This window comes from Staurois parvus, unplaced genomic scaffold, assembly GCF_062004578.1.
Source record: "Staurois parvus isolate SC_StPar_1 unplaced genomic scaffold, SC_StPar_1.0 ptg000672l, whole genome shotgun sequence".
Classification (NCBI taxonomy): domain Eukaryota; kingdom Metazoa; phylum Chordata; class Amphibia; order Anura; family Ranidae; genus Staurois; species Staurois parvus.
In genome coordinates, this window is record NW_028318468.1 from 1,186,521 (window position 1) to 1,214,513 (window position 27,993).

The 27,993-nt window shown below is 44.1% G+C and overlaps 1 protein-coding gene and 1 pseudogene across 1 annotated transcript; one reads left to right on the forward strand and one right to left on the reverse strand.

Annotated features, from left to right (window-relative positions):
• RWDD1 (RWD domain containing 1) lies at positions 1-27,983 on the forward strand. Its single transcript, XM_089652150.1, has 7 exons — positions 1-208; positions 7,081-7,146; positions 7,852-7,982; positions 9,777-9,920; positions 20,636-20,768; positions 23,501-23,563; positions 27,702-27,983. The coding sequence occupies exons 1-7, from the start codon at positions 136-138 to the stop codon at positions 27,809-27,811; spliced, it is 720 nt and encodes a 239-aa protein (XP_089508276.1). The 5' UTR covers positions 1-135; the 3' UTR covers positions 27,812-27,983.
• LOC149447710 (uncharacterized) lies at positions 24,422-25,040 on the reverse strand (annotated as a pseudogene).
• Positions 27,984-27,993: the final 10 nt, after the last annotated feature.

Sequence of the window (27,993 nt, forward strand, 5' to 3'; positions counted from 1 at the left end):
CTAGACTAGAGCAATCGATGTCGGAGCGAGCGATCCTTCGCCGAGCGTGGCCGGCTGGGTGGCAGTAAGCGGGTCTGGCGGTGGTATCCGTACATCCTGTTCCCTGCCCCGTCGTCGGTCAATGGCCCGCTAACCATGACGGATTACAGCGAGGAACAGCGCAATGAGCTGGAGGCTCTAGAGTCTATCTATGCTGACTCGTTCACAGGTGAGCACTGCCAGCACCAGGGCCCCGGGGCTGTGATCCTACAGAGCAGGGTCATGTGGAAGAGCCCCTCCTGGAGGTTCCCCTCAGCCTGGATTCTGAGTCTGCTTTGTAATTCACAGGTACCCTGCACCTGGACAGAAAAGTTGGGGCAGAAACTTAAAAGGGGTACTTACCTGTCAGTGGGCATCTTCACTTTCTGGAAGAGCTAGGCTTAGCCTTGGTTCTCATATGTGGTTCAGGTTGTAAGTACCGCAGTCCGTTCATACAAATTGTCTGCTGTACACGTTGGAAATGCAGGGAAAGCGGTCTATAACCCTTTTCTACCACTTCAATACCAGGCACTTTTACCCCCTCTCTGCCCAGGCCAGCTTTCAGCGCTGTCACACTTTGGATGACAATTGCGCGGTCATGCAACACTACCCATATTACATTTTATCATTTTGTTCACACAAAGCTTTTTTTGGTGGTATTTAATCCCCCACGGGGTGTTAATTTTTGGGCAAACATGAAAAAATACCAAAACTGTTGATTAAGTTTGTTATAAAATTTTGAAAATAAATAATTTTTCTTCTTCATTGATGGGCGCAGATGAGGCCACGTTGATGGGAGATGATGGGAGCTGATGAGGCTGCGTTGATGGGAGCTGATGAGGCTGCGTTGATGGGAGCTGATGAGGTGGCGCTGCTGAGGATGCTTTGATGTGTGCTGCTGAGGCTGCGTTCATGGGAGCTGATGCTGCGTTGATGGGAGCTGATGAGGTGGCTCTGCTATGGTCGCGTAGATGGGAGCTGATGAAGTGGCTCTGCTGAGGCCGCGTTGATGGGAGCTGATGAGGTGGCTCTGCTGAGGCCGCGTTGATGGCAGCTGATGAGGTGGCCTCTGCTGAGGCCGCGTTGATGGGAGCTGATGAGGTGGCCTCTGCTGAGGCCGCGTTGATGGGAGCTGATGAGGTGGCCTCTGCTGAGGCCGCGTTGATGGGAGCTGATGAGGTGGCCTCTGCTGAGGCCGCGTTGATGGGAGCTGATGAGGTGGCCTCTGCTGAGGCCGCGTTGATGGGAGCTGATGAGGTGGCCTCTGCTGAGGCCGCGTTGATGGGAGCTGATGAGGTGGCCTCTGCTGAGGCCGCGTTGATGGGAGCTGATGAGGTGGCCTCTGCTGAGGCCGCGTTGATGGGAGCTGATGAGGTGGCCTCTGCTGAGGCCGCGTTGATGGGAGCTGATGAGGCGGCGTTGATGGGGCTGCAATGATAATAAGGGCACTGGTGATCAGTGCCCTGATTATCGGTGTAAGCAATGTACTCACTGAGCCCTGTCAAACTGGCTGGTTATCGGCTTTTCTTTCCTCACACAGAGCATGTGAGGAAAAGGATACCAATAGCCAGCAAGTCTATTCACATGTGACCTGAAGTGATTGGACACAGCTGATCACATAGTAAAGGGCTGCTGTGATTGGCCCTTTAGCGCAATCTGTGATCCAAAGGACACAGCGTTCACAGAACGCACTCCATGGACATCTTCCCAGAACTGGCAAACTGTGCTGTAGCAGTCTTTTGGCCATAGTGTGGTTCAAGCAGGCCGAGCAGGTGCATCCAAGCCTTACATCACCAAGTACAATGCAAAGCGTTGGTTGCAGTGGTGTAAAGCACGTCACCACTGGACTCTAGAACAGTGGATATGTGTTCTCTGGAGGGACCAATCATCATGCTTCTTTGGCAATCTGATGGATGTGTCTGGGTTTGGTGGTTGCCAGGAAAACAGGACTTGCCTGACTGCATTGTGCTAAGTGTAAGGTTTGGTGGAAGGGGGATTATGGTGTGGGGGTGTTTTTCAGGGATTGGGCTTGGCCCCGTAGTTCCAGTGAAGGGAACTCTTAAGGCGTCAGCATACTAAGACATTCTTGATAATTTCATGCTCCCAACTTTGTGGGAACAGTTTGGGGATGTTCCAACTTGACGGTGCACAAAGCAAGGTCTATAAAGACATGGATGAGTGAGTTTGGGGTGAAGGAACTTGACTGGCCTACACAGAGTCCTAACCTGAACTCAACACCTTTGGGATGAACTAGAGCAGACTGAGAGCCAGGCCTTCTTGTCCAATATCAGTGCCCGACCTCACAAATGCTCTTCTGGAAGAATGGTCAAACATTCCCATAGACACACTCCTAAACCTTGTGGACAGCCTTCCCAGAAGAGTTGAAGCTGTTATAGCTGCAAAGGGTGGGCCAACTCAATATTGAACCCTACAGACTAAGACTGGGATGCCATTAAAGTTCATGTGTTTGTAAAGGCAGCTGTCCCAATACTTTGGCAATATAGTGTACTGTATGTAATGCTTGGGAGGACTGCCGGAAACTGCAGACCTTATAGAGGAAATGAGGGTCAGAGAGTTTGGACATGCAACATGTTTTGGTGGGGATATGTCACAGAAGACAATATGAGAATGGGAACATGCTACATGGGGCTAGTGGAGATCAATGCTATTACCCTAATCAATGTTCTCACTGCAGACTGCTGAGGTTCAAGGGGCTGCACCTCATATACCAAAGGACTGCAGGTTGGGCACCAGGGGCTTTGAGGTTAGAAGTGTGGGAAGTGCCATTTCTAAGGCTTCATTCACTTGGACATGTTGCTCTGTAAACCTCTACAAAGAGCAGTCTTTACTCACATGGGTGGCACAGGTGTTCAGTGCAGGCAGCTTGGTCAAATCAATGATAGGCAGATGGCTGTGTGGATCTCCAAGTGCATCCGTGAGTGTACATCCACGTGGGACTGATGCACAGATTAGAATTCAAAGAGACTAGCACATTTCAAGGAGGTGGAATTACAAGTGCGTGCAAAGAGTTGCAGCTGCCCATACAATGCAATCACCAGCAATAGTAATCAGTGACTGTTTGCACAGCTAGTGATCATCTGCAGCAATCACAGCTGGATGCAGACACTGTCATCTGTCCGTAACTGCAGGCAATTGCTGTCTGTGCAAACAGTCATGAATAGCTGTGGCCACCTCCAGTCTGTTGCTGTGTTGTATAGGCTGAGCTGCCACAGTTCCTGGAACACACCTGTCATTTCAACTGCAGGAATCCACAGATTCTTGCTGTTTGTATTCGCAGTGTGTGCCAATCGCCCATGTGAATGTAGTCCAATTCGGTTGCTAATAGTAGTGAGTTGGGGCTCTCAACCTGATCCTGTGTTTGCTACCTGGAGCTTTGGCTGAGTCTGCTTTACACTCTACACGGGGTCTTGTAGCCCTTTTTTCTTTGCATTGACACTTGGAGCCGGGGCGAGCACTGTCCATACCTGTACTACCTTTTTCTTCCATTCAAAAAAATGGATCTTAATGGATGCAGATATTAACGGATGTAAACAGATGATCATCTGTTTAAATCTGCTAGTCCATAGAAATACATGGGTGTCTGTTTTTTGTCCACAAACAGACTGATGAAAATTGGACATACATTGGCCTGTGTAAAAGGACCCTATGGAATCGTTGGTACCACCCAATTTTAAGTGCACTCTTCAGAAATCTGGTCAAAGCCTCTACATTCCTTTCATGCATATGCCCCACACTCTACAGGTAACAATTCAAGTTCTGTGTTAAGATCACTAGGATGGAATGTGTTCATCATTAACATCCATTGCCCCTTTTTGGTTTCCTTTTCTTTTTGTGATGTTATAGCTTCTGAGTTTTTTTTTTTTTTTTTCTTACTGTCTAACATTTCTGTGTCCTTTAGAACCCAACTGTTAGGGTTCATGCTCACACGGCAGCTGAAAACATGGCAGAACCTCAGGCAGAAAAAGCAGTATAAAAAACACTCATAGTGGCTCTTATTCCACTAAAGTTAATACTCATTTTTCACTATAATCAATATATGCTTGTAAACTCTGAGCATTCCTAAACGCTGTCTTTATGCATGTCAAGGGCTTTTTCTGCCCAAAACTCCTCTCAAAAATGCACTTGTGATGGGGATTTTTTCAGCCTGAAAACTCTCCTCTGCAAATATGCCTTTAAACAACCAAATGTGCATGGACAAATAGGCTAACATAGAGTTGCTTATACAAGCTGAAGAAGAAAAAAAATGCCAAAAGCTTGTAAAATGCAGCATGTTTTGTGCCCACTGTGCGTGAGGCCTAAGAGGCGTTAATACAATTCCGACTGATGTGTCAGATGAAAATGGATGTTTCCTTTAAGGAAGTAAATTCTCTTTTAATTTATTTATTCTGACACTTTTTCCCTAATCATTTTACAGGACAGCTACCTAAGAGATGGCTGAATCCTACTTCAAAGGAAAAGTAAACTAAACATAGGTTAAAAGCCACTCCTGCTCTTCTTCTCCTCAGGTTCATTGTGTTTGTGACCATCCAGGAGTACACATTGTAACATTTGTTTTGTTGTTTTGCTGGGCCTGGTGATTGTGATCATCGCCAACAGCAGCCTTGCTAACTGTGCTCCACATATTTGTTCTGGCGGTGACCACTGCAGATACATTAAATAAAAGCTGATGAAAGCCACACTGGGATAGCATTGTTATCAATAGGGATGCACTGATATATCTGTGGCTAAAAATAGTGTTATCTGCAAAAAAAGGAAAAAAGGCTTTCATGCAAAAATGCCCCCTAGCAACTTCAATGCAAAATCGCATCTCATACACGTTCATGCCGTCTCGTCTTCATCGTTTACAATAATTATTGATAGAGTGCTATTCTTAACATGAATAATCCTATTTGCTGTATATCTAAAAATTAAATGACAACACTAAGGGGTTTCGTCTCGGCCTTTTGGCTAAGATTAAGTGTAGTATCTTTTTTTGTCAGTGTCCAGTAGGGGTGCTCCACCATCATTCTTGCCTTTAGGCGAGGATGACTGGCTGTATAGTACCCCTGCTGGTACGATGGGGGCTCTGAAGGTTAGTACCGGCTGGAAGAGAAAACAAGGCTCCCACAAGCTGTTGGGGCCCTGGATTAATTCCCCCAGGAAAACTAGAGGGACCCAGTTTCTCCTGATTTGAAATGTGCACATGGTCATTGTTCTAAACACTTTTTCTGCACTGCGCCTTTTAGGGCTAGTTCTTTCGGCTACGTCCAGGGCAATTTTTTTTTGGTGCGGCCTCAGGGCCCAGCCAGTGCACAATTATACAGACACTTTATTTATTTTCCACTGTTTTGTCACTTTTGTGTGTGGTTTTTTTTTTGTTTTGTTTTGTTTTTTCCCTCACTGGATGGAGGGTGTGGGTCCCCGAGCCTGCCGTGATGTCTAGGGAGAGGATGTCTGGCCCTCAGGTTCTTTCCTTCCCCGATCCTTGGGGGGGGGGGGGGGGCCTCTCTTTGGGAGAGCCCCTCAACCAAGTACTTGGTGGTCGGCTTGGCTAATAACAAGGAAAGGGGTCCGCCAGGCCTTTTGTCTAGGTGGACCATGTTGGAAACCTTTGTCCCTGTCAGGAGCCTTGCGCCCCGGGGGATCAGGGTAGAGGTCCTACCCCTTATTGGGGTTGACTAAAAGCACACCTCTAAGTGCATTTTTTGTGTTTTTTGCACTTGCACTTTTTTTGTACACTTAACGGGTTTTTGTTTTTGTGCACCTCCACGGATTAACCTCCCTGGCGGTATTCCCGAGTGTAGCTCGGGGTAAACTTTCAGTACCACAAGCGGTAACCCCGAGCTACACTCGGGCTTACCATGCGGCACTGCACCGCGATCCCTCGATCACTTACCTTGTCCTGCGCTCCCGCGATGTCCCTCCTGCAGTGTTCCCGGCATTGTAATCCGGCGGATGCTGGCATTTGTCATCTGGGTTCCATCCCTTGCGAGCGTCGGACGTACGGGGGACGAAACTGGCGAGAAATTTGAATGACAAAAAGTGACATTCACTAAAATCACATAGTAAAACATTACTGTATCAAACCATTTCACATACATTTTGTCCCTAGTGCTTTGTCCTGTGCCCTGCCTACATTTTTACTGTTCTTTCTACCTGGAAACTGAGAAAGGTCCATGGCGTCCAAAAAGCGTCCCTTTAGGTCAAAAGCGGTTTTAGACCAGCTAGAGAACAGCGATAGTAAATTAGAACCACTTGCAGAATTGAGTGATTATTCGTGGGGAAATTCGTCATCAGAAACTGAAAACGATTTTGCGAATTTGCTCAGTTATGTGCGAACTTGGCGCTATATTTAAAATTTTCAGTGTTTTTGGTTTGATTATATTGAATTAAATTTATTATTATAATATTTTTTATGATTATTAAATTATAATTTATGATTTCATGTTTCAAGTTTTATCATACCCAGGATGTTTGCTAGACTCTTGTTCGGACAGATTTCAGTGAATTATTCCTAAAAATTACAGGCCTACAATAAAAAAAAATACAAATTTCCATGCAAAAAAATGTACTGCTTTAAGCACAGAAATATGGACATAATCAGACCGCTAGGGAGGTTTAGAAAAAAAATACTAAGGGGTCTATGTATAAAAAGGTTTCTAAACGAATATGACAAACATCCACACAGTTCCAAGGAAAATTGCTATATTCTATGTTGTATAACAATCTCGTATGATTGTAAGCACCTTCTAGTGATAAAATTCCTTTTTTTGCCCAGATTGAGGCGTTTAAAAAACAAATACTGCATTATGGCCCCTAGATGGAGATTGCGATCATGCACAATCGTTGCATAACACAGAATACCACAAGATTTATTGGAGCTGTGTGGACGTGTCACATTCAGTCAGCGAACGTTTTATATATAGAATCCTAAATATTCTTGTTATAACTGATTGGTTACTGTAATGAAGTCTGTTATCCCTCAAGCTGTACATTATAGCATTCGCTGCTGCAAGCTTTATGATACTATATGCTTACATGAGTTTATATATTTTGTTACAGTTCTATCTACATCTCCAGCTAGTTTCTCCATCACTGTGTCATCTGAAGCAGAAGAAGAAGAAGAAAGTAAGTTAAAAGTATATATAAATTAATGTTTTTTAAAATTACTCTGGTAATTTTTTTTTTTTTCCTCTACACCTGGTGTATGAGAACGGGTATTAGGTAGTCAGATCCGTTAGCAATAGGTTTTCGTGGCTAATGACTACTGTTTGGCAAGTTTAAAAAAGCTCTGGTTTCTCTTGTTTTTCAAACAAGTGTAATGTACTCTTTTAATTCATCAGAGAAGGCCTAAAATGGTGAGCCATTTTCCAACTTCTATAAACCAGGTAACAAGGATTACAGTATGGTGGGATTTATTAAACCTTTTACATAGTTTTAGCTGGAGATACTTAACGTAAGTCCTTTAAAGCGGAGCTATACTCACCTAAACTCCAGCAACTTGGTGTCCCGGAGCTTCCTGCCTGGAACCTGACATCTTTGGGTTTCCGGGTCTCAATCATCGACCGCTGTCATTGGCTGGGGGCGATGACGTCACTCCTGTGCATTGCTGAATTTGTACAGTAAACTGTGCATGCGCAGCTCACTGTACGAGGGCAGACAGGCAGGTAAGTAACTTTTAATGCAGAAGAGACCAAGCATGACTCTTCTGCATTAAAATTCCTGAAGTTGCTTTTTAAAGGAATTACTGTCAGTGCCTTCTGAGAAATCCCTAGTCTACAGTGTTTTGATTAATAATTGTCCTAATATGCTGTATCTTATTTGTCTTTATAGATGTGGTGGTAACACTTAAATTTACATATGTAGAAACCTATCCAGATGAAGCTCCTCTCTATGAAATAATTTCTCAAGAAAATCTTGATGATAGCGATTCATCTGGTATACTGGCCTTATTGCATGAACAGGTAAGTCTTTCAGATGTTTAGACTTGTATATTCTCAATATGAAGCATGATGGGAATATTTAAACCTTATTATATATACTCGCTTTGATGTGGCATAAATCCATATTTTATTGTAAACATGGTTGAAGACTCATTAAACAGTTCACCAAAAACAGTGTTTTGTAGATTGACACCATGGGGGTTATTTACTAAAACTGCATGGTGCAAAATCTGGTGCAGCTTTGCATAGAAATTAAACGGCTTCCAGGTTTTATTGTCAAAGCTTAATTGAACAAGCTGAAGTTAGAAGCTGATTGGTTACTATGCACAGCTGCACCAGATTTTAGTAAATCTTCCCCCATGCCTGAGGAAGTAACGTGAGCTGCCTCAGAAGCATGCAGTTGTAGCCTCCTTAGCCAGCAATTATTATCATTTAATTCTATTCATTCTCACTTTTTACATTATTAGAGTCCACCTAAAAGTAGCTAAGTAGTAGTTAAAGGTGTAGTCCGTAAGTTTCCTTCATTTGAGATCTCAGCTGGTGAGATATCCCTGCCAAGGCCTTCTCTGGGCTTTTTAGACATTTCCACCTACCTTAAGACTTCTCCTCTACTACTACTATGTTCTCTATAATATTTCATAAAATAAAAATCCAGCAGAAATAGTGTGATCCCCTTGTAGTCTTGGGAACACAAATGCAAGATCGCCCCACTGGAACCCCTGAGGGTAAGAGAAAAGTGTTAGATGTTTTACCTTTCTAGTATCTTAGATATTGAAATATCTATTTAGTCTTTTTTTATCTGTCCTTTTCAGTCCCTGTAATGCATTTATTCTTATTTTACTCCAGGCGAAACAAAACTTTAATAGCAGTGATGTTCTTTAAAATAAAGAAGTTAAAAATGTATAAGTGAATGTGCTGTGCAATCAAATAGATGCTTAATTTCACAGAATACTAATGACTGCACATATATGGTCATTTCGCCACTATTGAACTCTGTCAAGCAGATCAGTTTTTGTGGTCTCTATTCTATGCATGTGTAGCACTCAGGGATTTTCAAATCAGGAGGTTCACTTTTTGATTTTTCCTGGTAATTTGTCTGTAGATTTTTTAAACCATATGTAAATCCAACATTTCATATTCTTGATATATACCTGCTGTACCATATAGTTGTATGAAAATGTTTCCTGTTTTTCTCGTATTGCTTCCTTTGTTGAAATCCCTAGTGTGCCTGTCAGTCTCTTTGCTTTCCTTCTAAAAACTGCCTACACTAGGCAGGAAAGCAAAGCGTGGTCAGTTTTCTGGCTGTGCTGGGAGCTAATCCACTGATCAGGCTTGAACTGACATGCCACCCCCCCCCCCCCCCTTCACTGCCATTCACTGGGAAATTCAGTATGCTGCTGTTTATCTCCCCCAGTTCCCTATGCAGCTGAGAACAGAGGGTATGTGATCACTTTAAAAAAGAAAAAAAAAAAGATTTTTTTTTATATCTACACATAAATGTTTTTTACCTCTCATTTCTATTTTAATATGAATAGGTTGATTCACAAGGTGAGGTTTCAGATATACTTTGAGTGTGAAAAATTTCACAAAAATAGGAATCCCTTAAGTCATGATTCATAGGTTGTTTGTTATGTTGTAAAACAAAAGCATTAGATAGCCCTCTGTAAATATGTAAAGATATGAAAGTCAGCAATTTCTCTTTTCATTAACGATTCAATTTCTTTAGGTATTAAAGAAAACTTTATAATCGTGTTGCTGTCATAAATGTAATACGGACCAATTGTTCTTTAAAGTTTATTCTCTGTCTAATTCCAGGCTCAGGAGAATCTAGGAATGGTGATGATTTTCACCCTAGTGTCTGCAGTTCAAGATAGACTTAATGAAATAGTAGACCAAATAAAAACTAGAAGAGAAGAGGAAAAATTGGAAAAAGAAAGAGAGGCAGAGGAAGCAGAGAAGGTAAGTTTTGATAAGAATGGATAGTCTGAAGTGTAAAGGTATGGAATCCTTCTCAATCTCCCATCAGTTTAAAGCAGAACTTCACCCAAAAGGGGACGGACATTCCTCTTTTCTTTCTTCTCCCCTCTACTGCAATATTTGGAATAATATATTATTTTTTTGCGGGGAGCGGGTAGCTGGTTGCTAGTTTTGACAGGTACCCGCTCCCACTTCCACTCTGACTAGGCTATGGGAGAGGAAATTCTCACTCTGTCTACAGCCTCTTGGCACATGTCACAGGCATGGTGCAGCAAGGAGCAGGCTGTGCAGCCGCAAGGAGTCAAAGCTCGCTTTTCACAGTTAACATGCCGGGGACCCAAAGACCAGCGAAGAATCAGCCTAGGTGAGGACAGGTAAGGTTGAGGGGGGGTTTTTTTGTTTTTTTTTTTTGGGAAGATACTGTAGTTGCTGACTTACATTTTGGTTTCCGTGGTGAAGATACCTGTGCTAACAAGCTACTGTCTTGTGTCTATGGCGTCAGTTTGAGGTGCTACAGAGATTATTCAGAGCTCACTGATAGGTGCACTTTACTTGCAGTTGACCTCCTTCTGATCTGCATTTAACCTGCTTCAAGTTTGTTTTGCATTCCCATAGAACAGTGGGGGTTGATTTACTAAAACTGGCGAGTGCAAGATCTGGTGCAGATGTGCATGGTTCTAATCCTTCTCCACTCTGTCAAAAACAAAAAAATATGTTTTGCCTTTTAGTTAAATTTTAACCTTTTGTTCTTCTTTCCATGGGCAAAACTACTGCGTTTTGGATTTAGATTCTATGCCCTGCTTCCAGAAAGATTTGCTGTAATACAAGTGCATCTCAATAAATTTAGAATGTCATCAAAAAGTTAATCGATTTCAGTAATTCAATTCAAAAATTTAAATTCATATATTATATAGATTCATTACACACCATGTGATATATTTCAAGCATTTCTTTCTTTTAATTTTGATAATTATGGCTTACAGCTAGTGAAAAATAGTTCAGTATCTCAGAAAACTAGAATATTACATAAGACCAATAAAAAAAAAAAAGGATTTTCATTACAGAAATGTTGGCTGACGGAAAAGTATGTCCATTTACAGCAGTGGTCTCCAAACTGTGTCCTTTTGCTTGCCTCTATCTGGCCCTCGGTGTACTATTCCTCCCACTGACACACAGTAGGAGGCACCATTGCTTCCACTGGCACCAACTATGGGGCACTATTCCTCCCACTGACACCATTGATGGGGCACAATTCCTCCCACTGATATAAACAATTCGGTACTATTCCTCCAACTAATACCATTGATGGGGCACTATTCATCCCACTGACACCATTGATGGGGCACTATTCTTCCCACTGACACCAATGATGGGGCACTATTCCTCCCACTGACACCATTGATTGGGCACTATTCCTTCCTCTGATACCATTGATGGGGCACTATTTAGAGATGAGCGAATCGAACATGACGAAGTGGAATTCGTTCCGAAGATTTGGAAAAATTCAATTTGCGACGAATCCGAAGATTAGCAAACTTCGGATGCACGAATCGAATTTTCCCAAAAATGGCGGCGACATGTGTGGCCACGGAGAAAATGGACAGAGAAGATGGGGCGGGGATCTCTGGGAAGGCGCCCAGACAAGGCGCGCTGACCCATAATGCATTCATGACATGTGATCGCATTAGCCAATCAGCAGCCAGCCAGCACTATAAATCGCGGCCATCTTAGAATTCTCCATTAGCCTCCGGTCATTCAAGAGAGACAGACCTGTCTGTATTAAGGGACAGAGTTAGGGCCACAGAGACTTTAGGGCCACAGAATCGTTACTCCGGGACACAGAATCGTTACTCCGGGACACAGAATCGTTACTCCGGGACACAGAATCGTTACTCCGGGCCACAGCTATCAAAGAATCGAAAATTTAAAGTGACATACACCCTTTTTTTTTTTGGTGGCTGTCGTGCACAGTTGGTGCTGCAGTTTGCCGATTGTGCAAAATAAACTGACTTTCTGCTTCACAACCACTATTGTACGTTCAAAGAGTTAGATCCATTTACACGCCGGGTGGCGGTAATATTTTTTGGGTGATTAGTGCATTCCAGTGACCTAAACGTACAATTTCCAGCCAACGGCAAGCTGCAATTGACCGATTGTGTACAATAAACTGACTTTCTGCTTCACAACCACTATTGTACGTTCAAAGAGTTAAATCCGTTTTTATTTTTGGGGTGCTTATTGAATTAAAGAGTATGTCAGACAACACGCAGAGGAGTGGCAGAGGAGGCAATGTTTCAGGAGCGAGCAGACGTGGCAGCAGAGGAAGGGGTCGAGGCAGCACTAGTCGCAGCCAGAGGCCAGTGCTCCCGGTGTCATCCAGCGGTCGTGTCTCCACCGACAACCCTGCCGTCATCGATTGGTTGACTCGGTAGTCTTCCTCTTCCCAGGTCACCTCTGACACCTACAGCCAACGGTTGGTGGGTACGTCAGACACAACCGTTAGTTGGCATGGCCCGGGAGCAAGCCCACTGAAATCACGTGTCCTAGACCTGCCCCTGTCCTTTGGTGTTCCCTCACCAAGCGAAGTATCGCATGCTGTGGGCTCAGCCCCACTGTACAGTGAGGAAGAGCTAACAGAGGGCGGTCAGGAACGGGGGGAGACATCCGCCTCTTCAGCAGCCAGGCGAAGAAGTACTGGCGAGGAGAGTGGCTCGGTAGCCGGTCTAGAGACAGGTCTGTCTCCTGACCCACACGCAGCCGAGGGGGCTAGTAGTGACGCGGGGACCCTAATTGATGATGATGAGGCTGATTGCACTTGGCAGCCTCGTCGTCATCAGGCTATTGCTTCCGCATCATCAGGAGAAGAGGGTGCCAGCTTGCCAGCGAGCAAAACAGTCGGTGGGTTGCCCAGGAGGCAGCAGGGTCGCAGCAGTGTCAGTGGAGCCAAACGGCCACGGAGTAGAGCACCAGCTCCACTGCAGCCTACCACCACGGCCAGTAGTGGTGCCGGTGTGCACGGAGGAAGTAGCAGTCAGCCAGTGAGGAGTAGCGGGGGCAAAGTTTCCTACTCGGCGGTGTGGCAATTTTTCGTCAAGCCGCCTGAGGAAGTAAACGTAGCCGTATGTCGACTATGTGGCCAGAAAGTCAAGCGTTGCCAGGGGGCCAATGTTGGGACTACAGCGTTGCGTCAGCATATGCAGCGTCGCCATTCGGTGGCCTGGGAAAACCGTGATAAAGATACGGCGGTTCTGCCTGCCCCAGCCCCCGCTCCATCACCCGCTCCGTTACTTGCTCCGTCACCCGACGTCAATCGCCCTCTATCAGCCAGTCAAGGCTCCAACACCTCTGCTGAGGGGAGTTGTCGCTCGTTGGCATCTTCCGCTCGTTCAGATGCTCCTTCTCCTGCTACTCCTCTTCACGGATTCCGTCAGCAGTCTTTCTTGGAATCCGTTTCCAAGAGACAACAGTTTGCGAGCACGCACCCGACGGTGCAGAAGCTGAACGTCCTCCTGTCCAAGTTGCTGGTGCTGCAGTCCCTCCCTTTCCAAGTGGTGGACTCAGCACCTTTCCGAGAAATGATGGCTTGTGCCGAGCCGCAGTGGAGAGTGCCAAGCCGGCATTTCTTCGCCAAAAAGGCAGTGCCAGCCCTGCATTCACATGTAGAAGAGATGGTGGGCCAGTCTTTGAGCATGTCGGTCTCTGCCAAAGTGCACGGCAGCGCCGACGTGTGGAGCTGTAACTACGGTCAGGGACAGTACATGTCATTTACGGCCCACTGGGTGAACGTGGTGCCGGCACAGCCGCACCAGCAACTTGGACAGGTCACGCCGCTTTTGCCTCCACGTTTGCACGTCCTTTGTCCGGCAAAGATGTCCGCCTCTACCACCTCTTCTTCCGCCGTGTCCTCAGCCGCCACCCCCGTGCCAAGTCCCATTACCCGACCGGCATATCACATGTGCAGGGCGCAACGGTGTCACGCTGTGCTGCACCTGGTATGCCTTGGCGAACGTAGTCACACAGGGGAGGAACTTCTGAGTGTAATGAACAGAGAAATCGACAGATGGCTGTCTCCGCGCAAACTGAAAATCGGAACCATGTTGACCGACAACGGAAAGAACATGGTGTCTGCTCTGCGTCAAGGAAGGTTGTGCCATGCATGGCTCACGTGTTCAATCTGGTTGTCAAGCGGTTCCTAAAATCCACCATCCCACTGCAAGACATCCTTAAAATGTCACGTAAACTTTGCATGCATTTCAGCCATTCCTACACCGCAAAGCACACCCTCCTTGAGCTGCAGCGGCAGAACGGAATTCCACAGCATCGCTTGATCTGCGACGTTGCAACAAGGTGGAATTCAACCCTACATATGTTAGACCGCCTTTACGAACAGCGAAAGGCCATCACCGATTTCCTGATGTTACAAGCGGATAAAGGTACTCCCCTGTGTAACTTAGATGTCAGCCATTGGCAGCTCATGCGTGACACCTGCCGCTTGCTCAGGCCCTTTGAGGAGGCCACGCTATTCATGAGTCGGCAGGACTATGGGATGAACGACGTCATTCCTCTGTTGCATGTCCTGGAACAAATGCTGTTAACAATGGCTGGTCAGGGTGCGGTAGACGTGGCGCACAGATCTCAACGCCACATGACCCCTGTGGGGGCAGGACAGGAAGAAGAGGAGGAGGTAGAGGAGGACATTGGTGCTCAGGAATTATTGAGTGAAATGGGTGGTTTTTCCACTCAGCGGACAGGAGTGGAGGAGCAGGAGCATCTGGTAGAGGAGGAGGAGGAGGAGGAGACGACAGAGGACCCAGACGCACCGTGGCAGTATGCTGTGGAGATGGAGGCAGGGAGTCCCTCGCATTCCTTGGCACAAATGGCCCATAGCATGCTCGGTTGCTTGCGTAGCGACAGCCGAATAATAACCATCAGACAGAGGGATGACTTTTGGCTGTCCACCTTGTTGGACCTTCGCTACCGTTCAAAAATGGTGGCCTTTTTCACACCTGCTGAGAGGGAGGCCAAAATAAAGTACTATAAAAACCACCTATGTAGTCAGTTGGTCTCTGCCTTTCTGCGCCAACGTCCATCCTCACACTGTGGGCCCTGTGCGCTCGCGGGAATTGCTTTGTATATCTGTCGCCTTAGGGGCCGCTGTCTGGCGACATAATTTTTTGTCACTGTGTAGACATCTATTTATAGGCCGATGTTTGGCCACAAAAATATATTTAGTAATAACCTAGCCGTTCAGGCCGCTCCCTGAACACCTCGGGAACTGCTTTGTATATCTGTCGCCTTAGAGGCCGCTGTCTGAACAGCTCATGAATTGCTTTCTATATGTGTCGCCTTTGAGGCCGCTGGCTGGACAGCTGATGAATTGATTTGTATATATGTACTTATTGTCCGCTGTCCGGACAGCTCATGAATTACTTTTTGTATATAGCCTTCCAAACCACTCTCAGAATAAGTCATGATATTCATGCTGTGTATAGCCTTATAGGCCAATGGTCAATCAAGTCATGATTGTTATAGTGTGTATAGCCTTATAGGCCGCTGTCTTTACAACTTTATAATTCCATGCAGTATATAGCCCTATCGGCCACTTTCTGGCATCCAGTTGCTGTAGCCCCCATCACCACACTGTGCCACGGGCCCCTGTACCGCCTTCTCATACTGCTGCCAGATCCATCCTCTGCCATGTGCGTCTTTGTCGTCTGCTCACGCTGCTGGGTTCCAGTTTTAAACCTAGGCCTGTGTATGGCTTCCGAATACTGCTGCCTCCACCGCCACCCTGCGTCATGTGCCTCTGTCGTCTGCTCACGCTGCTGACGGCTTCCGCTTTTTAAACTAGTCCTGTGTATGTCTTCCGAATACTGCTGCCTCCACCGCCACCCTGCGCCATGTGCCACTTTCGGGTCTCCTCACACTGCTGCCAGGTTCATACTGATTCATGGCCCCCTGTACCGGCTCCTCATGAACGTGGTTCAGCGGGTTTGCATCACTTAACGGCAAATCGTTGACAAATGCTGGGACGTTCAGTGTTGTGCGCATTAAGCCAGACACCAAAGGGCAGCACAGACCTGTTATTACTCGCTCAAGCATGGCTGAACAAAACCAGTCTCTACCACAAATTGGACCCAGACCTGCCCAGGGTCTCGTAACTAGATTGCACGGAGGAGTAGAGTCCGTTATCGGAATTAAATAGACAAAACGCCACACCAAAAAGAGTGGCCATTTCCAACACTTATTCCAGAAAGAGGAACAACCCGTTTCATATACGGCCCGTAGACGTTTCACGTCTGCCACATTCAGTCGATTTAAGACGCAAGCTCCACTTCCTGTGGTCTCTGACCGTCGATATACCTTTAAGTGTCAGCTTTGAAGCTATATTCCCTCCGGAGCACTGACACTGGTGCCCTTCCGTCAACATGCCTTTAAGTTTCAGTTTTCAACCATATTCCCCACAGAAGCCAAACTCTTGGGTATCCCAGAAGCTGCTCAGCGGGTCAGGGCAATAAAGCTCCCGGTTCGCAGGTTGTTCCGTCTTATGGATGGAAGTACGACGGTATATGATCTTCTTCGCACCCACGGCATCACCTCATAGAATCTCTGCATTGCATCTGCAATCACAACGCTGACTTCCCGGATCGCCACTCAGCCATTGGACTCTTGATAGTCGTCTCCCCACACTGCTGCTGGGGGGACTTTTTAACCTAGGCCTGTGTATGGCCTTCAATTGAAGCTGCTTCCGCTCCGCCACTCTGCCATTGGACTCTTGATAGTCGTCTCCCCACGCTGGTGCTGGGGGGACTTTTTAACATAGGCCTCTGTATGGCCTTTAATTGAAGCTGCTTACGCTCCGCCACTCTGCCATGGGCCTCTTGGGTATCCCAGAAGCTGCTCAGCGGGTCAGGGCAATAAAGCTCCCAGTTCGCAGGTTGTTCCGTCTTATGGATGGAAGTACGACGGTATATGATCTTCTTCGCACCCACGGCATCACCTCATAGAATCTCTGCATTGCATCTGCAATCACAACGCTGACTTCCCGGATCGCCACTCAGCCGTTGGACTCTTGATAGTCGTCTCCCCACACTGCTGCTGGGGGGACTTTTTAACCTAGGCCTGTGTATGGCCTTCAATTGAAGCTGCTTCCGCTCCGCCACTCTGCCATTGGACTCTTGATAGTCGTCTCCCCACGCTGCTGCTGGGGGGACTTTTTAACCTAGGCCTGTGTATGGCCTTCAATTGAAGCTGCTTCTGCTCCGCCACTCTGCCATTGGACTCTTTATAGTCGTCTCCCCACGCTGCTGCTGGGGGGACTTTTTAACATAGGCCTCTGTATGGCCTTCAATTTTAGCTGCTTACGCTCCGCCACTCTGCCATGGGCCCCTGTACCGCCTCCTCATGCTGCTGCCAGGCCCGTAATCTGCCAATGGGCCCCCGTATCGACTCCTCATGCTGCTGCCAGGCCCGTAATCTGTCATGGGCCCCTGTACCGCCTCCTCATGCTGCTGCCAGGTCCAGAGTGTGTCATGGGTCCCTGTACGGCCTCCCATTGCGGCTGTCTCCATCGCCACACTCTGCCATGTGCCACTTTCAGGTCTCCTCACACTGCTGGTGGGTTCCATTTTGTCATAGGGTGCTGTATGGCCTCCCATTGCTGCTGCCTCCACCGCCACACTGTGGCTCCACACTCTGGTTTTGGCCCCGTGACTGCCCAAATGAGTGAAGTGTGCGGTGATTCTAAGATCGACGGCACTCATCTGCATGTCATACTGACTGACAGTATTATTTCTCTTCCCCAGCAGACTCCAAGGGCATTTAAATTAAAGGTACGGTGTTCTGCACTAATATAAAGGCTCTCTGAAGCCTAGAAACACCCTTTTTATAAGTTAAATTCGCAGCGAATATATTCGGCTCGAAGCGAATTTATGCGGCGAATTCGGCGAATCAGCCGAACCCAATTTTTGAATAATTCGCTCATCTCTAGCACTATTCATCCCACTGACACCATTGATGGGGCACTATTCCTCCCACTGACACAAATGTTGAGGCACTATTCCTCCCACTAATACCAATGATGGGGCACTATTCCTCCCAGTAATACCAATGATGGGGTACTGTACCTCCAAGTAACACCAATGATGGGGCACTATTCCTCCTAGTAATACCAATGATGGGGCACTATTCCTCCTAGTAATACCAATGATGGGGCACTATTCCTCCTAGTAATACCAATGATGCGGCAGTATTCCTTCAACTAATACTAATGATGGGGCACCGTTCATCCAACTAATACCAATGACGGGGCACTGTTCCTCCAACTAATACCAATGACGGGGCACTGTTCCTCCAACTAATACCAATGACGGGGCACTGTTCCTCCTTCCACTAACTACAAGAACTATGTCCTTCTTTTTTTTTTTTTTTTTTTTTTTTTAACTCCTACTGATGCTGGGGAATTTTCTACTCCCACTTTTCCCTCCGGCCCTCCTAAAGTCTGAAGGACAGTAAACTGGCCCTTTGTTTAGAAAGTTTGAAGACCCCTGATGTACAGTATAGTGTGCACTCAATACTATTGAATTACTGCATCAACGTGGCTTGGCATGAAACCAGCCTGTGGCACTGCTGAGTTGTAATGGAAGCCCAGGTTGCTTTGATAGCATCCTTCAGCTCGTGTGCATTGTTGGGTCTGGGATGTCTCATCTTCCTCTTGATAATACCCCACAGATTCTCTATGGGGTTTAGGTCAGACATGTTTGCTTCCTAAGCACAGTGATACCATGATCATTAAACCAGATATTGGTACTTTTGGCAGTGTGGGCAGGTGCCAAGTCCTTCTGGAAAAGGAAATCATCATCTCTATAAAGTTGGTCAGCAGAGGGAAGCATGAAGTGCTCTAGAATTTCCTGGTAGAAGGCTGCGCTGACTTTTTTGGCTTGATAAAACACAGTAGACCAACACCAGCAGATGACATGGCTCCCCAAATCTTCACTGACTGTGTAAACTTAACACTTGACCTCATGCAACTTGGATTCTGTGCCTCTCCACTATTTCTCTAGACTCTGGGACCTTGATTTCCAAATGAAATGCAAAATTTACTTTAATCCAAAAAGAAGACTTTTGGACCACTGAGCAGCAGTTTTTTTTTTCTCCTTAGCCCAGGTAAGACACTTCTGACATTGTCTCTGGTTCAGAAGTGGCTTGACACAAGGAATGCGACAGTTGTAGCCCATGTCCTGGATATGTCTGTGTGTGGTGGCTCTTGAAGCACTGACACCAGCCGTAATCCTCTCCTTGTGAATGTCCACCAAATTCTTGAATGGCCTTTGCTTCACAATCCTCTCAAGGCTGCGGTTATCCCTGTTGCTTGTGCACCTTTTTTTTTTTTCTACCACACTTTTTCCTTCCACTCAACTTTCTATTAATATGTTTGGATACAGCACTGTGTGAACAGCCAGCTTCTTTAGCAATAACCTTTGGTGACTTACCCTCCTTGTGGAGAGTGTCATTGACTATCTTCTGGACAACTGTCAATTCGGCAGTCTTCCCCAATATTGTGTAACGTACCAAATCAGACTGAGGGACCATTTAAAGGCTCAGGAAACTTTTTACAGGTGTTTTAAATTAATTAGCTGATTAGAGTATAACACCATGAGTCTACAATATTGAACTTTTTCACAATTTTCTGAAATACTGAATTTTGAGTTTTCACTAGCTGTAAGCCATAATCATCAAAATTAAAAGAAAGAAATGCTTGAAATATATCACTCTGTGTGTAATCTATAAAATATAGAGTTTCACTTTTTGAATTGAATTACTGAAATCAATTAACTTTTTGATGATATTCTAATTTATTGAGATGCACCTGTTTTGATCAGCATTAAATGTGAACAGGTATGGAAATTTTACTGTAGATATAGTAGATGTGCCTTTAATATTTCCAGTTTTTGCTGTAGCCCATTGTACTAAAATTTTAATACATTTTAGTCAACTTTATAAGTGATCTATTTTGTGGAGTCACTCTTCATTAATATGCTTGGCAACTTGCATGAAGACAAAATGTTGTATGCAGCACTTTTGTTCTATTGATCTACAATATTCTATTTACAATTGTTGAATGGGGTCCTGGAAATATGTTAAAAACCATTTTCTGCATGGCAAATGCAACAACATGAGTGCAGCCATGAGCATTGCTTTTATTTAGGTTGGGGGGCAGTAAAACCTATACACTGTGTTTTTACTGCTTGCTGGTTGCCTGTGTGAACAGGGCCTAAGGGCATTTTTGTAAGTCAGTGAATGGGACATTCATCAAACCACAGCCAGTAGTGGTGAATCTTTCATTACAAAATATTCAGTATATGGATTCACCTGCAGTGAATGTCACATTCACTGCTTTATATTTACACCCATAATTTAGTTTACAATTCCCTTAGAGGGAAAATATACTACTAACCAAAAGACACAATGCCTCATTTTTCTCCATATGTACAAAGAGAATGTCTTGCAATAACCCTGAAAATAGTGTTGGGGTTTAAAGATCCGTTTGCTGCAACTACATCAAACAAGAACATGTTTGCCAACATTTTATGAATAAAATATTTCATATTTTGTGTACTAATAGACATTTTTTTTTTATTTTTATATAATATATTTATTTTTTTTAATTTAACAACATAAACCTTTAAATCCACTAGGTGCGTTTCCATGGAACTCCTGTAACAATTGAAAACTTTCTTAGTTGGAAAGCCAAATTTGATACTGATTTAGCAGAAATGAGGCGAAAAAAGCAGAAGGAAGAAGAGCAATCTGGAAAAAATAAATTATCTGGTAGGTTTTGTATGAAATGCCTTTATGGTAATGTTTTGTTGCATGAATTAAATTTTTATTTGACCATCACCCTCTTAGTCTTTCTTTCTTCTATGGTAATTGTGCCAGTAGACTAAGAAGGGAAAATAGTTGTGTGCCAGTATTTACCAGATGGGATGACTAGCATATTAAAATATATGCAATATATCTCTGCAATATGCTCACATTTCCCCACATTTTTTTTCATTAAAAATGCTGTAAGTACAAAAAAACGTTGATTCTGCCAGAAGTTCATATCGTTCTTCACTTCCTGCAGGGCTGACAGCATGTTGCCTCTGCTATACTGAAATCCCAAGCAACGTTGTCAGCCCTGTCTAGTTCTCCTTCATCTTCATAACTTATAAGGTAGATGTTCTTTAGTCCTGCTGGGGAGAACATGGGCAAGGCTTAATACACTGCTTGGAACTTCAGTGCAGCAAAGACAGTGTTGTCAGCTCGCTATGGCTACGTTCACACTAGCCTTGTTTTCAAGTGGCAGAAAGGCGTTTGGGAAGCGTTTTTACCGCTTCCCAAACGCCTCAGACAATTCTGCCCATTGCAGCACATGGTGCTGTTCTAACGGGAGCGGTCGAGGCGCGGCAAAACGGATGCCTCTGGTCGAGTCAGGAGGCGTTGAAGCCTCCTATTCTAGTCTATGGTGCCGCTCTGCAAACGGCCGGCGCGTGTGCGGTTGCGACGTGGTTACGGGGCATTTGCGGAGCGGTAACACCATCCAAACTTCATTATAGGCTTTGTGGGGCGTTTTTAACGCTCGGCAAACGCCTAGCAACCGCCGCTGAACCGTGCATGCGGCGTTTGCGGAGCTTTTGCCGAGCGTTACAAAATGCTCCACAAACGCCGGACCAACGCTTGCCAAATGCTAGGGGCGTTTGGCAAGAGTTGGTAAAACAGTCAAGTGTGAACGAGCCCTAAAGGAGGTTAGAAATTTGCTGGATTTCTCTATTGCAGGCCATGCATGGTTCGAATGCCGAACGATTTTTCGTCCGAAGATCGAAAACGTCGTTCGCTCGGTAATCTGATGGTGCCATCAATGATTTTCGAAAATCGGCTGACCGAGTCATAAAGTTCACCCCATATAACAGACAAAACTTCTGTTCCTTCCAGGTCACGGCTCATGTGCATATTCTTTTCGGAAAAACGATCGTATAATTTGACCATCATTTAGTCAAAAATCGAATGTTTTTCACAAACTTTCCAACATGGCCGATCACCGAAAAGGGGAGGAACCACGAAAATCGGCCGGTGCCAGTGACCCACTAACAGCGAAAATTGGCTGGTTATAATTAAATCTTATTTTCGAACGAAAAATTGGTCGACCCATTCATGGCCGACCATGGGGTTAGCAGGTATTTTTAACTCTGGAAAATATGCTTGTATCAGAGTTAGAACATTTTACATATTTATGTTTCTCTTATTGGGTCCAGATATTTGCAGTGTGGATTGTTGCTGAAAGCCAAACTCTGGGATTACAAAATTGTCATCTCACATTATTTATGCCCATTTATAAATCCAGCCTATTTAACAATTTGTAGTAACCAATTTCAGAGAAGAGAAAACTTACTTGTGATGACATCATACTGCAGTCACTTTTTAAATAATAATCTGATGCCTGAAGGAGATTTAATCCGCAGCATCTGTTTGTCTCCTACTTTTGTTATTGGACTAAATGCCCCATGAATTCCAGTTTGTTTCCTGTCTTTGCACTGAATCCTGGATGAAGTTGTGAGTGGATATACAGGTGTCTAATCGGCGATTAGAAGATCAAATTTATACTGATTTGTCCTGTCAGCTTGAGAACTTCTACTTGCTCACCAAGGCAGAAAAAAATCACTGCCCAAGAAAAAATAAACCGTGTCCAGAGAAAACCGTATGAAGCCAGCGTTATTAGGAGGGATAAAAAAAAAAAAAAAAAAAGAGTCAAGGTTGCTGTGTTCAAAAGCAGTGCACAGAGCAGGTATGTATAACATGTTTGTTATTTTACAAAAAATTAAGGGTTTACAATCACTTGAAGTTCTTAATGTAAAAACAATTTTTTACACGCTTGCTAATATTACATGAAGACCTGGTTGGATGTGTAAGTTTGCGCTGAATAGTAAAAATGAATTAAAGGAGAAGTACAGCCAAAGCTTATTTGGCTGTACTTCTGTGGATCACAGGAGTGCAGTTCTTTCAGCTGACAGCAGCCTAAAGTCTGCTGCCAGCTGACATCACTCAACCGCTCCAGGCTGGGGAAAGATCGCGACTTTAAAATCGGGATCCACCCCAGAGTCTGGAGCAGCACCTGTCTCAGCCTGTCAGTGATCCACTGAGAGCCTAAACCAGCTTCTCCCCCAACCCCTCCATAGCGCAGCACTCCAATGAGTGCGGGGGCAGGGCAGACAGCGGTGACTTAGTCACTGCTCAGTGCGGCTGTGAGAAATCAGCGGTCATGTGATCACTGAGTTCTTACCCTTTTGAGCCGGCTGGGGACAGATGCAGCATTGGATTATCGCTGCATCCACGTAGGTAAGTATGGTTTGAGGAAAAAAAGGAATTCCCATACTTTTCTTTTAAATAGTGTTTGTGGTGCTCAGATACAGTGTAGATCAGCTTAAAGTTGAACGTTAATTCTGTTTTTCTATTGTGGCATTTTATATCTGTTCTGTTATTTGATATCACTGAATGTAACAAACATTTCTACATTGGTCATGCAGGAAAGCAGTTGTTTGAAAGAGACCATAATTTAGACACCTCTGACATCAAGTTCCTGGAAGAAGGTTTGTTCTCATCTTTTGTTTGTGGCTATATAGAAGTAAGCAAAAAGAGTCAACTTATGTTGCCTTTATTTACATCTGGAGTTTCAAAATGCACAAGTGGCATAGAAAATTGCTGTTTCCCCAACCACTTGCCTTGCATTCAATGAAGAGGTCAGAGGATGCTTTCTGTTGGTTTATTCTTTAATTGTAGGCGATTTTATATAAACAGTGTGTGTGTCTATATACAGTGCTCAGCATAAATGAGAAATGAGTACACCCCCAATAGATGTCAGAAAACCTGTACTTTCCTTTCAGAATCAACATTTTCTATGGGACACTATACTACAAAATACTCCCACAAATGCAGGCCATTGATTGCAAACCAGATTTGTTAATTTGCACACACAAAAAAATGTTTTTCCTAACAAATTCATTCAAGACCATGTTGCAAAAATGAATACACCCCAATTAAAGTCTTAGGAGCAAAGCTACATTTTAGACAACAAAATCCTAATTAAAAAGAATTCAATTACAGGTGAGTCTAATTATTCATTAAACAGGTGTCCAGCAGACAGTTGATCATAAAAGGGCGTTACTTAATAAAGAACACTCCTTCCCATTTCACACTGTCCGCAATGGCATTACATGGAAGAGAGATGTCGCAAGGCCTGAGAAACAGAAAATATTTTCTTTACACAAGAAAGGTGAAGGCTACAAGATGATCAGCAAAGCTTTACTTATCAGTCAGAATACTGTAGTCAAATGGATACAAAAATGTAACAAAGGTGGAACTGCAACCATCTCACAGAGACGTCCAGGCTGTCCATGGAGATTAAAACCTCGACAGGAGTGTCTTATGATGAGAAGGGTTGAAGAAGATCACCATGCAATTTCACTGCAGTTAGCTAAAAAAGTAGAAGGCTAAACTGTGGTGATTGTTTTCCATGACACAACACGGCATACACTGCAGAGGAATGGCATGCATGGGTGTCATCCACGAAGGAAGCCTCTCCTAAAGCCCATGCACAAAAAAGCCCGCCTAGAATTTTGCCAGGACCCATGCTGAAAAAGAAGACTACTAGGACAGTGTACTTGGAGTGATGAGACCGTGATAAATGTTTTTGGAACTGATGGCTTCAGATCTGTATGGCGTCGCAAAGGTGAGGAGTACAGAGAAAAATGCATGGTGCCTACAGTGAAACCTGGCAGTGGCATGTCCTTCTGTGGGGTTGTATGAGTGCTGCTGGTGTCAGGGAGCTGCATTTCATTGATGGTATCATGAATTCACTGATGTACTGCTCTATATTGAAACCATCACTCTGTGCCCTTGGTCGTCATGCATTTTTCCAACATAACAATTATCCAAAACACACATCTAAGGCCACTGTTTCTGAAGAACAGGGTGAAAGTGATTCAGTGGCGAAGTATGTCTCCTGATCTGACTCAATCGAACACCTATGGGGAATTTTGAAGAGGCAAGTTGAGCATCACTCTCCATCCAGCCTGTAAAAGAGATCATTCTTAAAGAATTGAAAAAGATAGATTTTGCAATATGTCACCAACTCGTTCATTCCATGCCTATAGGACTGTCCTTACAATCATGGAGGTCATACAAAGTACTAGATGTAGTAGTTTTTGTTGTGGGGTGTATTCATTTTTGCATCAACTAATTTGAGTAAAACTGAAAATTTTGTAATCTAAGTTATATTATTAACCTTACTTTCATGTAGTGAGCTAAACAAATGTTCTATAAAACTCAGTTTTGTCAACAGTTTGGAAAGTTTTTTTGTGTTCATTGAGATATTAATTAAAATCTTACTTTTCAAAAAGTTATGTGCTCATTTATGCTTTGAGAGTGTGAGAGAGTGTGTGCTGCTCGAAAAAAAAATTAAAGGAACACTTTAATCAGAGTATTGCATCAAGTCAATTCCACTCCTGAGATATTGATCTGGTCAGTTAAGTAGCAGAGGGGGTTGATAATCAGTTTCAGCTGCTTTGGTGTTAATTAAATTAACAACATGTGCACTAGATGGGAAACAATGAGATGACCCCTTAGGCTGCCCATACATTATACAATTTTCTGCACAATTTCCTTTAGATGTACCTTCAAGTATGTAGTGCAAGGGCCTTCCTAATTGGATACAATTGAAAGTGTTGTTTAGGTTTGACCTCATATTTATATGGTTTCTGGGAAATCTAAAGCAAAATTCTCAAGAAAATTGTATGGCCAGCCTTTAGTCTAGGTTCACACCTATGCAGCTTGCGTTTTGATACATTTCTGCATTGCGTTTTACGTTTTTGTCACGTTTTGCAGGGTTTTTTTTTTCTTCTTGCTAGGCAGATTTTAAACGCAAACCTCATCAAAAACGCAATACATGTTTTTCTGCAGCATTCTCATTGAAGTATATAGAACCCAAAATGCAACGTTTTGCGTTTAAAAAAAAAAAAAAAAAAGTCCCTGACCCTTTCCCAAAAACGCACTGGCTGAAAACGTGGAGATGTGAACCTGTCCCATAGTTAATCATGTTAAATGGACTGTACTGCATTTCTGCAAAATGCTGCAGAGAACGCTTAGGTGTGAACCTAGGGTAAAACAGGAATGGTTTTACAGGTGGAGGCCACTGACATTTTTTCCCCTACTAATCTTTTCTGGCTGTTTTTCACTAGTTTTGTATTTGGCTAGGGTCAGTGTCACTACTGGTAGGATGAGGCAATATCTGGAACCTACAGAGGTTGCAAAGGCAGTCCAACCCCTCCAGGATGGCACATCAATACATGCCATTGCCAGAAGGTTTGCTGTGTCTCCCAGCACAGTCTCAAGGGCATGGAGGAGATTCCAGGAGGCAGGCACTTACTCTAGGAGAACTGGACAGGACCGTAGAAGGTCATTAACCCATCAGAAAGACCGGTATCTGCTCCTTTGTGCAAGGAGGAAAAGGATGAGCACTGCCAGAGCCCTACCACTGCCTGGTACCATAGAGCTCGATTGGCACTTACCATTGAACACCAGAATTGGCAGGTCCACCACTGGTACCCTGTGTTTTTCACAGATGAGAGCAGGTTCACCCTGAGCACATTTGACAGACATGAAAGGTCTGGAGGTGCCTTGGAGAACTTTATGCTGCCTGTAACATTCAGCATGTTCAGTTTTGGTGGTGGGTCAGTGCTGGTCTGGGGAGGCATATCCATGGAGAGACTGTAGGTTGATCATTTTCATTTCCATCAAATGATGGGGCATTTTTAGGCTTCTAACACATTACCCAGCCCATATCTGTATAGATATCCAGCATGATATTTTTGCCCATTGAGATCTGATGTGTTTTCAAAGTGTTCCTTTAATTTTTTTGAGCAGTGTATATAATAAAAAATTTTTTTTTTAATTGGCATTCTCTGTTGCCCAAGGAAGGAACATATGGTTGAAACTGTTACCATTTGTATATGTAAGCTTTTTCTTCAGCAAACTTTGCTATAAAAGTAAACAATATAAAATTGTATAGTTTTATAGTGAATTAGGTTTTTTATCTCTCATTTTCTTCAAGCAATATATTACTGAATGATACAACCACTAGATGTCCTCAATCAGCCCTTCAGTAAATCAAAGTGCATTTTGTTTCTTCATAAAGGAAAAAATCTTAAAAGGATAAGTTCACCTTTCACAACATATTCACCCATATTCAGGGCACCTGCCGCTGCTCCCTGCCGACCCCTGCTAGCTGTCAAATAAAAAAAAAAAAAAAATTCACTCTGTGAATGAGAAAATACAAGTCCCATTGTAGTTTCAATGAGTAGTTCTTTGAATCTGTCTGCCAGTATATCTGCTTGCTCGTACGTCCTGTACAGGTAGGCAGATATATTGACAGGTCAGCAGAAGATCTGCATGGCACTAATGATTTGCTGATCGCTGGTACAATGCTTTCCAGGCTCCTGCAGCAAAAAATAATAAATGCTAATTTTTTTTACCCGCAAAAAATGTGCATTTACTATTTTGTATCAAAAGGTAAACTTTTTAAGGGCTAATCCCTGATTTATAGCTTTGTGAGTGCTGGCATGTTTTGTTGGCCAAAGTGAAAATTTTGGACTGCCATTGTACATTTTTGTTCGAACAAAAAAAAAAAAAGGTTAAGTGGTAAATGACATATCGTCTTCTTCTTGTTTACAGCAGGCAACAGTGTCGAAGTGGATGAATCCCTGTTCCAAGATTTGGATGATTTAGAACTGGATGATGAAGATGATCCAGATTATAACCCACTTGATGTAGAGAGTGATTAAATAAATGTGTTGGATTTGGCAATCCTTGGAGAAATAAGAAAGTCACAGTATCTGTGACTATAACAAGCATACATCCATGGCTGTTATTTTTTTAAGTCCTATTTTAATTATTAGGAGAATATTCTTCTGATAACTTTCACAGCTGATGCTGATTAAACTGACTTAAAAATCAGTTAACTGGG

What these genes read in the sequence shown, in the direction of transcription:
- RWDD1 (XM_089652150.1), top strand. Translation starts at nt 136, where the DNA reads ATGACGGATTACAGCGAGGAACAGCGCAATGAGCTGGAGGCTCTAGAG. An exon ending in TGGCCTTATTGCATGAACAG is followed by an intron (nt 7,983 to 9,776) that starts GTAAGTCTTTCA and finishes GTCTAATTCCAG; the next exon opens with GCTCAGGAGAATCTAGGAAT. An exon ending in AGGCAGAGGAAGCAGAGAAG is followed by an intron (nt 9,921 to 20,635) that starts GTAAGTTTTGAT and finishes TAAATCCACTAG; the next exon opens with GTGCGTTTCCATGGAACTCC.